The 12945-nt window shown below is 36.6% G+C and overlaps 1 protein-coding gene across 1 annotated transcript in view; it reads left to right on the forward strand.

Moving 5' to 3' along the window:
* Positions 1-12945, forward strand: part of zranb3 (zinc finger, RAN-binding domain containing 3) — a 346469-nt gene that overhangs the window by 318972 nt on the left and 14552 nt on the right. Inside the window, exons 14-16 of the mRNA XM_028806547.2 lie at positions 248-484; positions 8325-8425; positions 8590-8691. Of these exons, the coding sequence (XP_028662380.2) occupies positions 248-484; positions 8325-8425; positions 8590-8691 (440 nt within the window). The remainder of the gene's footprint in view (positions 1-247; positions 485-8324; positions 8426-8589; positions 8692-12945) is intronic.

The raw sequence follows: 12945 nt of genomic DNA on the forward strand, positions 1-12945 counted from the left end.
TTGTTTCTTCTAGCAGTTTTTAAAATCATGCTGCAGTGCCAGTATGAAAGTATTTACAAACCTGTGTTAAAATTAATAAAGCCTCATGTATAACTGAGTCCAGATGTTCTTCCTTTGCCAGTTTGTAAATATAAATGATATTCTTGTTGCTTTTGTTATTACTGTATATTTAACCAACTTATATAATTTGTGTGCTGTTTAGATTGATTATTTGTCTCTGGTGTTTTTCTGTATGTGTACTGCACAGGTCAAGACTTCAAAGGAAGTCTCAAAGCCTGCTCCGGAAGAAATGAGTCTTTGCTGGAAGGCACAATTCATCGCTCCATGCAGCACAACTGTGAACTTATTTCTGATTCAAATCACATCAGTGACTATGGAATGCTTTCTGATTCTTTGAAAGCCACTGAGACAGAGAAAGAGAAAACAGACCCACTCTGTTTGAAGCAATCTGAGATCAATAAATCATCTGCATCTGTTTTTGATGGTACTAGCAAATTCAGTAATTTTATTATTATATAGGTATTTAAAGTTATTTTACAAATATTGTTTTTTATCTTTCAGAATATATACTTTTCAGACAGGAATATGCTAGATTTCTTAATTTCTTTGCTCCTTTAGACTTTTCTCTAGATAAAATACCTCTAGAGTTAATTATGCCTAAAACCAAGTGTAAACATCAGTTGGGTTATTAAGTCTGTTATCCATTTTATATTCAGTGTTTTCACTATTAGGTTAGCATGCCCCCCAATGACATTTAACATAAAACAGTATTGGAAACACCACATTGAAGTTAGTGTTAAAAAATATGTTGACGATTGATCAATGTAGAATGCTAAAAAAAATTAACATTTTAGAAGTTTGATGGGTTTCTTATACTATCGGTTGCACTTTTGATGCTGCCTAATTGTATCTAACAAAATGAAATGCTGGTGACAGGCAAGAGATAATGAAGTAGTGGGAGGTAATTTTTTATACATACTGTTGATGACTTGGATAAAAATATATTGAAACTTAATTCTATAGATGTTTGATTTCTTTCCTAGTGCTTCATATGCCTAATAGCTGTCTGCTTAGATTGGTTACTTTAGCTCTTACCACTTCAACATTTTCTGTAATAATGTTTTACTTCTAAATTAAATGTAAATGTACACTGACTAGATTACTCTTCTTATTAAAGCATATTTGTTAGCAACAGCGCATCTACTGAGTGTAAAGCAGAGCTGCTATCAAGACAGCAGCATAACAGTTTAATGTCTTCTTTGCCATAATATAAGCTTTGCCTTTCTTCAAGGGAAGTTTTCATCATATGTTTATTCTGCAATTCATATTTAGCACATTTGTATTTATAATATAAAATGTTTCCATTTTTTGTGACTAATAACAATTGTTTTATAATTTGACCTTCAAACATATTTGCATGTTTTCTCTGTTGCAGTTACCAACACTGCTCCTTTCAGTTAAATCTATATTCTTGAATCAGTGTTTTTGTCTGCTAAGGAAGCATACTGTGATCTGACAGGGTTCAGATTTTATCCTGATTGCTCAAGCATTTATTGGTCAACCACTGTAATGGCCGATGTTTTCAGTTTAGTTTTTCATTTGTCACATTGGTGAACTGGGCGATAGATAAAAAAAAAATGAATCAGGATTTTATTGCATGCTTTATCTTTAGAGGTTAGTTTTGAGTCGATGGATCACCCCTACTTAAGATTCTGCTTTCTGGAAGTAATTTAATTTCATTCAAATGATTTATTTTTCTTATTTTATTTCTAGTTGTAACTAGATATTTTTCCAAATTAAAAACTATAGTATCTAGGCAAGTAGCTACTATACCCTGATGTGCAACTTTCAGACTTAAAACTATCTGCATTTTATAATTTTATTTTGATGAGTCATCTTATGAACTGACCACTTAACAGGACTGAGATAAATTTAATTTTGTTAATGATGAATACATTGTATATCCTTTCTTTGTGAATCACTTACATATGCAAACTACACACATCTAGAAAATATAAATACTATATGTTGCTAGCTTTAATATTCAGTTATAAAGAGTATGTAATTTTTTAAAATATTTTTGCTTTGTTGCTACTATAATTTTCCTAAAATTGTTTTTGTGAATAAAATATGTAGTATTAATAAAAATCACACTGAAACCTGTAGCTCATTGACCTCACATATGAGTGGCAAAAGGAAGAAGATAGTAAATTATGTTGTTGTAAATGACAGCACATGCAATATGGCAGTCATATAAATGATTCCGATTTTCTAGCTGCTCACTATTATTCTTACCATAGCATTAATTACAGTGCATCCGGAAAGTATTCACAGCGCATCACTTTTTCCACATTTGGTTATGTTACAGCCTTATTCCAAAATGGATTAAATTCATTTTTTTCCTCAGAATTCTACACACAACACCCCATAATGACAACGTAAAAAATGTTTACTTGAGGTTTTTGCAAATTTATTAAAAATAAAATAAACTGAGAAATCACATGTACGTAAGTATTCACAGCCGTTGCTCAATACTTTGTCGATGCACCTTTGGCAGCAATTACAGCCTCAAGTCTTGTTGAATATGATGCCACAAGCTTGGCACACCTATCCTTGGCCAGTTTCGCCCATTCCTCTTTGCAGCACCTCTCAAACTCCATCAGGTTGGATGGGAAGCATCAGTGCACAGCCATTTTAATATCTCTCCAGAGATGTTCAATCGGATTCAAGTCTGGGCTCTGGCTGGGCCACTCAAGGATATTCACAGAGTTGTCCTGAAGCCACTCCTTTGATATCTTGGCTGTGTGCTTAGGGTCGTTGTCCTGCTGAAAGATGAACCGTCGCCCCAGTCTGAGGTCAAGAGCGCTCTGGAGCAGGTTTTCATCCAGGATGTCTCTGTACATTGCTGCAGTCATCTTTCCCTTTTTCCTGACTAGTCTCCCAGTCCCTGCCGCTGAAAAACATCCCCACAGCATGATGCTGCCACCACCATGCTTCACTGTAGGGGATGGTATTGGCCTGGTGATGACTGGTTCCTGGTTTCCTCCAAACTTGACGCCTGGCATTCACACCAAAGAGTTCAATCTTTGTCTCATCAGACCAGAGAATTTTCGTTCTCATGGTCTGAGAGTCCTTCAGGTGCATTTTGGCAAACTCCAGGCGGGCTGCCATGTGCCTTTTACTAAGGAGTGGCTTCCGTCTGGCCACTCTACCATACAGGCCTGATTGGTGGATTGCTGCAGAGATGGTTGACCTTCTGGAAGGTTCTTCTCTGTCCACAAAGGACCTCTGGAGCTCTGACAGAGAGACCATCGGGTTCTTGGTCACCTCCCTGACTAAGGCCCTTCTCCCCCGATCGCTCAGTTTAGATGGCCGGCCAGCTGTAGGAAGAGTCCTGGTGGTTTCAAACTTCTTCCACTTACGGATGATGGAGGCCACTGTGCTCATTGGGACCTTCAAAGCAGCAGAAATTTTTCTGTAACCTTCCCCAGACTTGTGCCTCGAGACAATCCTGTCTCGGAGGTCTACAGACAATTCCTTTGACTTCATGCTTGGTTTGTGCTCTGACATGAGCTGTCAACTGTGGGACCTTATATAGACAGTTGTGTGCCTTTCCAAATCATGTCCAATCAACTGAATTTACCACAGGTGGACTCCAATTAAGCTGCAGAAACATCTCAAGGATGATCAGGGGAAACAGGATGCACCTGAGCTCAATTTTGAGCTTCATGGCAAAGGCTGTGAATACTTATGTACATGTGCTTTCTCAATTTGTTTTATTTTTAATAAATTTGCAAAAATCTCAAGTAAACTTTTTTCACGTTGTCATTATGGGGTGTTATGTGTAGAATTCTGAGGAAAAAAATGAATTTAATCCATTTTGGAATAAGGCTGTAACATAACAAAATGTGGAAAAAGTGATGCGCTGTGAATACTTTTCAGATGCACTGTAATGCAAAATTGGATTGAAAAGTGTATGATTATATATCCCAGGTAAAAAAAAAAAAAAATCAGTTCCCTTTCTAGGAATACTAATGTCTACTTGAAGTAAATATGTTGCACTGTTTTTAACAAAACTTTTTTACAAGCCAGAGAGATGCAAATAAGCAACATATAAAAACAGTTTTACTTAAAATTAAGATAGTTTAATATTAACATATTTTTTTCTTCTGTTTCCAGACTTAATATTCCATCTATGCATTTTCAAAGTATTGTGCTGCAAGGAGACAAAGCAGCCTTTGGGGGTGTATGCCATGCACTGACTGAATAGGGAGCAAGGCGGTGGCGCAGTGGTAGTGCTGCTGCTTTGCAGTAAGGAGACTGTGCAAGATTGTGGGTTCGCTTCCCGGTTCCTCCCTGTGTGGATAGCGCTTTGAGTACTGAGAAAAGCGCTATATAAATGTAATGAATTATTATTATTATTATTATTAATAAAACACATGCCCACCACTGTTACCATAGCACTTTGAACCTCCAGTTAATCTAATGTGTGTCTTTAGGATGTGAAAGGAAGGCAGTGCAAATTCTACAAAGATATTAACCAGGGGCCTCATGTATAAATGGTGCGTACACACAAAAATGTTGTGTACGCCTGTTTCCTTGCACACATTGCAATGTGTAAAAACACGTATATTCTCACGGCAACACAATCCATTGCATACGTATGTTTTTGGCTCAGTTTTGCAAACTGGCGGTACCCAGCTTCAAAGCAGTGCTACTGTTCCTATGTGGTTTCCCTTTCATTTTCAGATTCACGTCCCTGACACGGCTTTATCAAATACACTGAAATTAACAGCATATCGTTTATTAATTTAAGGCATCTGATTGTAATCAACCTATAGCCATATAATGTCCATGGAATGGCCAAACTATTCCAAATACCATAAATGCTTTAGCGTTGTTACTCTCAGTGCACCACTCAGAGTATTTTAAGTCACTGTATCTGAGTATGGAATCACAGCTGTACAGCAGCTGATCGGAAAGTTCTATGGTGTCAAGAGCGCAGAGGACTATCGGGATGCAGCTTCTAGCACACTCTGTCTCAGCCATGCGCACAGTCTGTTTGAAGTTCTCCCATCCGCCAAATGCTTCAGAGCCTTTCCAGCAGGGACCTCGAGGTTCAGAAACAGTTTCATCCCACTGTCTATAAACGCATTCAGTCAGTCTATCAAGTGCTCCTGGTAGAACTGTTTGTACTTATAAGTACAATTACCTCACTGTAAACTTGCCATACAGTTGTAATATTGCACGGCCTGAACCACATTATGAACCATTTGCACTATCTGCACTATATGTACATTTACAATATATTGTACTTATGCTTTCATATTGTATATTTTTCATTGTTTTTTTATCATATTATCATTATTTGGGGGTTCCCCCCTGCTCGCTTCACTCACCAACCCTCTACTTGCTTTCCTCGCTAGCCACTTTGCATCTCTGCCACTGATATTGTGAAGAGGGGGGCTGAACGCACTCCAAGGAGATGCGGTTGCTCCTCCAAAACCCCCTCTTAAACGGTGATACAATGGGAAACAAATAATTTTTTTACCTCCTCTTTGCTCAATCAGCTGCTGGCTTGCTGCTGTGCCACATGATCTGCATCTCGCACTGTGCTTCGAACATTTAAAAGCCTGTAAAGCAGCTGTCCTACTGTTTGTGTTTTATTTCTGGCCCTGGGCATGGTTAAATCTTTTTGGCACAAAGTCCCGTCTTGCGAGACATGAGTTCTTGATGTTTTTTAGTTTATAATTTAAAAACAGAATAAGAATCTGAAACTCTTAACAACATCACATTAAAGTTCGATAAATTCTGAAAAGAATGATGCCAATGTAGGTTTTAAAATAAGCCAGATTTAAAGTGTGACAAAAAATGTGACATAAAAACGTCACCATTGCACTTTTAGGCTTAGGATTTTATATATATTGATTAGATTATTATTATTATATAGGAAAATAAGTTTAAGGAGGACCATACAATAACAATAAAGGAATTCAATTCAATTCAATAGAAGAGAGTGAGTATTTACAGATGATGACTAGCTTCTAAGTCAATTTAGATTTCCAACAGCTATCTTCTTGGAGCTCTTGATATCATTTTTAAGTTGAAATGCATTAAAGTATGTATATTACATTATGCAAATACATTTTTAACTTCATTTAAATAATGTATACTGTTAATAATTAAACATATGGGCAGGGTGGGACAGCAGTAACAATGAGCTGGCGCCCCATCCAGGGATTCTTCCTGCCTTACGCTGTATGCTTGCTGTGACTGGCATGACCCTAGATGGATAGGTGAATGGAATAATTAAATGCGTATTACGAAGATTTTTCATTGCTCCTTAAACGTTTTGGAGAATCTGCGTTCTAAGCTTACAGATGGTTTGACATTTATTACAGAGCTTATTGTGTGATGATTGGTGATGTGGAGAAAGAAAATGAAGGACAGAAACTGGGGTTGATACGTTTGAAAAATATAGTACTGCTTAAATAAATTGTTTCATCAAGGGTTGAGCCTGCCCACAAGATGCTTGCTGGGACCTGAACAATCCCTGGACGGGGCACCAGCTCATTGCTACTACTGTGCCACTATGTTTAATACATGCTTTAATTCATTTCATAATGAAAATGATAGATAGATAGATAGATAGATAGATAGATAGATAGATAGATAGATAGATAGATAGATAGATAGATAGATAGATAGATAGATAGATAGATAGATAGATACTTTATTAATCCCAATGGGAAATGATGTCAAGTATACATCTTAGTATTTAAACTGTTCAGAGATCTGTAATATCATGAATGTAATGTATTCTGTGTCCTGTTGGCAAAAGAGAAAGCCTGTTTAAGAAGCACATAATAGAGATTCACACACATAGAGCAAATAGAAGAACACATAGAATACAAAGCATTTAATATGCTACTTTAATTACGATGGGATCTGAGAAACTCTAGTCAATTAAAAATTAATTTTAAGATGAAGTTTACAACGTTCTACTTCAATGACAAAATAAACTACAAGATTAAAGTGGACATTTCAACCTTTTTTTCCCACTGTGTCCTTATTTTTTTATTTATTTTTTTTAACCTTTCTCCGTACCCTAATACGCTTCTGTACAACACTCAGACGGTGGGCTGCGACTCGCCTTTTCACAGCGACTTTGATATCTGACCACTTCTTTTTTTTATTTCGGGCACTGTGCCACTTTCTGAATTTGACCTTTCGAGTTTCTTTGCCACTCTATATCACTCAATCAACTTCCTTTTGTTGTTTATACCACTGCTTAAGCCAACAAATAGTACTTTTTTCCTTGCCTCCAGTTCGCATTTGCTGAAATTCTTTTCTCACGTGCTTTTGCCATTGTCTTTTAACTGAGCACCTAACAGAAAATGATATTTATATTGATTTGCATATTAAAATATGCATAATTATGGGAGGAGTCGGGGTGGGACAGCAGGCATGTGCACGTGCGTTACTTTTCATGTTGACCAGGATTTATGGAGCTGAAATGCATAGAAGTTGGTTTATGCATGGTTTTGAGCATCTGATTTTTTTTATGCGTACACAAATTTCCTCTTTTGTCCATACACCATGTTTTAGTGTGAATTTTATGCACAGCGTTATGCATGAGCCCCCAGAATTCGAACCTATGACCCTTGAGCTTTGAGGCAGCAACCATGCAATGTAGTTTTTATGTACCATTATTAATAATATTAATAATAATAATAATAATAATAATGTTATTGTGTTCCACAGTGACTATAATTTATAACAGTCCCTTAATATTTAAGGAAATAAAGTTGATCTTGTATTGCATTGTGCATTGTCTAAACTTTAAATTAAACATTACATACTCTTATCTCAATTTGTACTTTCAAAAGGTAGTCAGTTAATTGCTGAATAAAATGTTGCCAAAAATGATGATATGCAGGTCCATCCATTCGTAATCAAACATGCTTTAACCATTTCATGATCAGTAGGGTACAGAGCTTAGCCTGACAGGACTAGTTTACAATACGTATAGAATTCCATTAGAAAGTATTCAGACCCCTTCACTTTTTTACATTTTGTCAATGTCATATTTCAGTTTTTTTTATTTTATTTTAATAAATTAGCAAAAAAATTCTAAAATCTATTTTCATATTTTCATTATGGGGATATTGAGTGTTGCTTACTTTGTGGAAAAATTCATTTAAATAATTGTAACTAAAGGTTGCTGTGAAAAAAGTGAAGGGGTCTAAATACTTTCTAAATCCATTGTAGTACTGTATATAAATACATAGTATGTTTAAATTCTGGCAACTCTTCATTTTTAGAAACCACAACCAATTGTACTGAGGACTACAGTGATCCAGTTTATGAAGGTTTACTATTCAGTGGTAGCAGAAATACAGACAGGATTTACCTCTACACTAAGGTACTTTCCAAAGATAAAGTATGTGACATTTTCACACTGAAAATATTTTATGAACTTATTAGTCTGTCCTTTCAATCGGAAATACAGTTTTGACATAGAGTCATTTTGAGGCTTTTTTATCTTTTTAACCTATTTTTGTATTATGTTTCTGATTTGGTTGCTAGGATAAAGAACCAATGAACTCTAATTTTGTTCCATTGGATGTACAATTAGAAAACTGGGAGGATTTACCAGATATATTTAAAAAGAATCAAGTTAAAGTACAGGTAAGTTGTGAATAGTAATTGAAGGCAATCAAATAATATAATGTGTTCTTGCTTTTAATAATGTATGCAGCAGACTTTAATATAGAAACCAGCATATCACATATAGTAAATATATACAAACAAAATTGAGCCAATAATCAAAAAACTGATGTAACCACAAGTATACACTGTAAAAGACAGGGGGCACCACTGAGCCCCAAAACCCCAGACACACCACACTAACCTGTCCCAGGTACAAAATAAAAGGTTTTTATTGCACAAAATACCTTCTTTTACAGACAAATTCCACCACCTTTCAATAAACTACTCCTCCTTTCCCTCCTCCAGGTGAGCTTTGCCTTCTGCCTCCCAACTCTGACTCGCTGGAAGAGGCTGGACAGCCTGCTTTTATGTCAGACCCGGGAGTACTTCCAGTACTGGAGCATAGCTTAACAGAAGCGCTTCCAGGTCCGACGGAAGTCTCCTGAAACGGGGAGTCTCTCTCCCTTTAGCACCCCCCTGGTGGCACTGAAGGACCCCCTACAAGATTATCCCTCAGGACTAAAATTCCCATACATCCCTATGGATGTCCTTTCTGGGTCCATGCTAGCAGAGCAATGCCATCTATTATACTGAGGGAGGAACTGTTCTTGATTTCCCAGTTCCCCCATACTGCCCATTAATCTATCCTTTTTTATAGGATGTTGAAACAGACCGATGTTGGCTAGGTTATGCCTCTTTCCATATTGTCCTTCCATTTGGGTCCAGCACAGGACTTACAACATGAAAATCAAAACAGGGACAACTAGAACAAATCAACAGATACCAATGATCTTGACAGTTATGCCTGAATAGGAATAAGAAGGTTTAAATGAAAATCCAAAGTATGTGAATACATCAGTCAAAAACAATATGAGCTTTTTGCATGTTTTTTCTTCAATTTCCTAGACTTGCCAGTATCAACAAGTATTGTCTATCATTTCAAGGCATATCGTATATGTGGTATGGGAGAATGTTTGCTTTTAGAATTTTATATCTTGTATCAGACTGTAAAGGCTGAAAGATTTAAGCCACATGAAGGCCAGTGACAGTCACTGCCCATCTTTCTAGTTATACTCCTCAGATATGTATAATGTTGCAGTTACTAGTTAACCGAGTGCATTTTTATTTGATTTTTTTTTTTATTAATATTAGGTCTGTGTTTTTGTGTGGCTTTTGTAACTAAGTGTTGGCATGAACTGGTGGCATTGGTAACTTTATATAAAGATGAAATCATGACTTTCTTTATGTTGTTAGTACTAGGGTGTTGTACCGTGTTAGCCATTATGAATGTAGAGAAAAGCCAAACAAAATGACACCTTTTATTGGTTAACTAAAAAGATTACAATATGCAAGCTTCCGAGGCAACTCAGGCTCCTTCTTCAGGTGAGATGTAATACAGAGACTGGAGTTTCCTATGTTTACAGTATATACACACTCTAGGACAAGAAACAACATTGGTAAATCTTTAAATGAGAAATTTTAAATGTAAAAAATTAATAGATTCATTCAGGCTAGGGTTAATTTAACAAGAGAGAAAAGAACAATGTATTGTCAAGATCTCTGGATAAGATAACAGTCCAACAAAGTCTTTTGAAGTTTGTAATGAGTTTTTTCAAAACAATGTAGATCTGTAGACAGGTTGTCTATCATTCTGAGAGATGTAAACAATCCTCATATCTGGCCATAAAACTCTTGTCTCTATTCAATCCATGGTGTAATGTATTAAATTTTAGCATGAGTTTAACTTCCCATTCTTTTCTCTCTTGCTGTGTTTTGAAGTTGCCCATAAGCACTGTGACTTTAAAGTCCCTCTCACAGTGTCCATGGCTGTTGAAGTGGGCCGCTACAGGAACATCTGTGTTGCCATGTTTAATGTAGAACCTGTGTAAATTCAAGAGTGTTTGTCCAGTTTTTCCCATATAGAGTGCAGTGTCAGGACATTTCATGCAGAAAATTAGGTAGACTACATTAGATGATCTGCAGGAAAATGATCCCTTTATGTGATGTTCAAGTCGGCAGTGTGGTATAATTATACGGTCTGTATCATAGATGTGGGTAACATGTTTTGCATCTTTTCTGTAGGCATGGAGATGTGCCATTTTCTGTTGGTTCACTTAGGGAGCTTCGGACAATTAGTTGTTGAAGGTGTGGTGGTTGTCTGTATGCCAGGAGGGGAGGTTCAGGAAATACATTTTTCAGTGTTTGATCATTGTTTAGTATTGGCTGAAGTTCTTTTATAATTTTTTGAAGTGTTTCAAGATCTGGGTTGTAGGTGACAGCAAGGGGGATGCGGTTGTTGTTGTCTTTGTTTTTATATTCCAGAAGGTTGTCTCTGGGTATGGCAGTAGCTCTTCTTATTTGAGTGTCAATTGTTTTGGGGGTGTAACCTTGTCTGATGAAATCTTGTCTGAGCTCCTGCAGTTGTTGATCCTGGTCTGTCGGGTCTGAGCAAATATGATTGTACCGTATTGCTCGGCTGAAAATAATGGAGCGCCTTATATGCTTGGGATGGAAGCTATCACTTTTCAGGTAGGTCCGTCTGTCTGTCGGTTTGTGAAAAACAGAAGTTACGAGGGTGTTGTCTTTCAGTTGAACGGTGGTGTCAAGGAAGCTGACTTCTGTTTTTGAGTAATTCAGCTTTATGTTGGGGTGAAAACAATTATATTCATTATGAAAATGGAGGAGGTCCTTCTCACTGGCAGTCCAGATTATGAAGATGTCATCTATGTAACGGAGGTACAACATTGGTTTTACGATGCACATTGACATGAAATCTTCCTCCAATTTTGCCATAAATAGGTTTCCATAGTGAGGTGCAAACCGACAGCCTATTGTAGTCCCCATTTGTTCCAAGTAGCAATCTTGTCCAAAAGAGAATAGATTATGTGTCAGAGTGAATTTTATCATTTCTATTACTGACTTTGTGGGTAAATCATGTTGTTTGAGGTACATTTCACATGCCAATATGCCATCATCATGGGGGATGTTTGTGTAAAGTGCCTCAACATCCATTGTGGCCAGTAAGGTTCCCTCAGATAAGGGACCTAAAGCAGACAGTTTTTTTAAGAAGTCAGTGGTGTCCTGGATGTAGCTGTTGTTATGTTGTTAAAAATGTTACATTATTCTTGTTTTTATTATTTTCATTTTTTAACGCAAACACTATAGTATTATCTTGGTGAGAAAATACATATTTTAAGGAAAGAATAATGTAAAATTTTTATTTTGATTTATATTTTTTACAGAGTTTACATTTTTTCCTAGTCGATTAATAAATATGTTTATTCATGTCTAAGTTTTGATTTCTTTAGTAAAGTGGCAAAAGTTTCTTTTGGAATCCCTGTTTCTCTAGAACTGCCTTCCTTTACAGGTAGATCAATCGCTATGCTATAGTACTACTCCTACATCCTCTTACACATAAACGATAATCTGGAAACAGTGACAGTAATGGTATTTAGAAGAAAAGCACAGAGAAATAAACATAGACATTACAAGGATACTAGATGTAGTTTATTACAAAGGCCTGACTTTGTCTACTTTGAAGATATGTGGGACAAGTGCCTATTATTTAAGATTTTAAACATATGTAATTTTAAAATGCATGTTTCCTTGATTCCCTACAAACTGATGTAGCCAAATTGCATTCCACTACATAGCTTGTACCTAGCATCCATTGTAATACTTGTCATTTTATAATGTGTATAGTACTACTGAATAGAAAAGAATTAACAATAGGTGGATTTTGTGTATCATGACAAGTGTGTATTATGATTCAGACAGCAGCATGGACCTAGGTGAAACCTCATAGCAGTTTACTATTGTACTATTTAAGATCACAAATGCCATGCTTTCTGGCACCAGGGGCAAAGTCAAAGTCTGCAAAAGAGATAGGCCAGAAAAAGCATCACATAGTGAGTTATTACAGATTATCACTTATATGAAAGCAAAGAAAGTTTGCAGTAAACTTAATAGTCCTTTAATGACCTCTTTGTTTTGCAGAGAGCGTTGACCGCGTATAGAGGGTTACTTACCTTGACAGTGCCGTTCATGTCTCTGATGACTCTTCTCATGAAGTCAGTAGATGGATTGGGAGCGCATGGGGGGGTCATGAGGTCACTGGAAAGGGGTATGTGGCGTCTTTATATGGTTGCTATCTGGTAACCTGAGACGAAGATTGGACTCTTTCAGTACTGTGTTTCTTTGGAGAATCCTTGAGTACCACTAGCTTGACTTTGT

This window comes from Erpetoichthys calabaricus, chromosome 8 (assembly GCF_900747795.2).
Source record: "Erpetoichthys calabaricus chromosome 8, fErpCal1.3, whole genome shotgun sequence".
Lineage (NCBI taxonomy): Eukaryota > Metazoa > Chordata > Cladistia > Polypteriformes > Polypteridae > Erpetoichthys > Erpetoichthys calabaricus.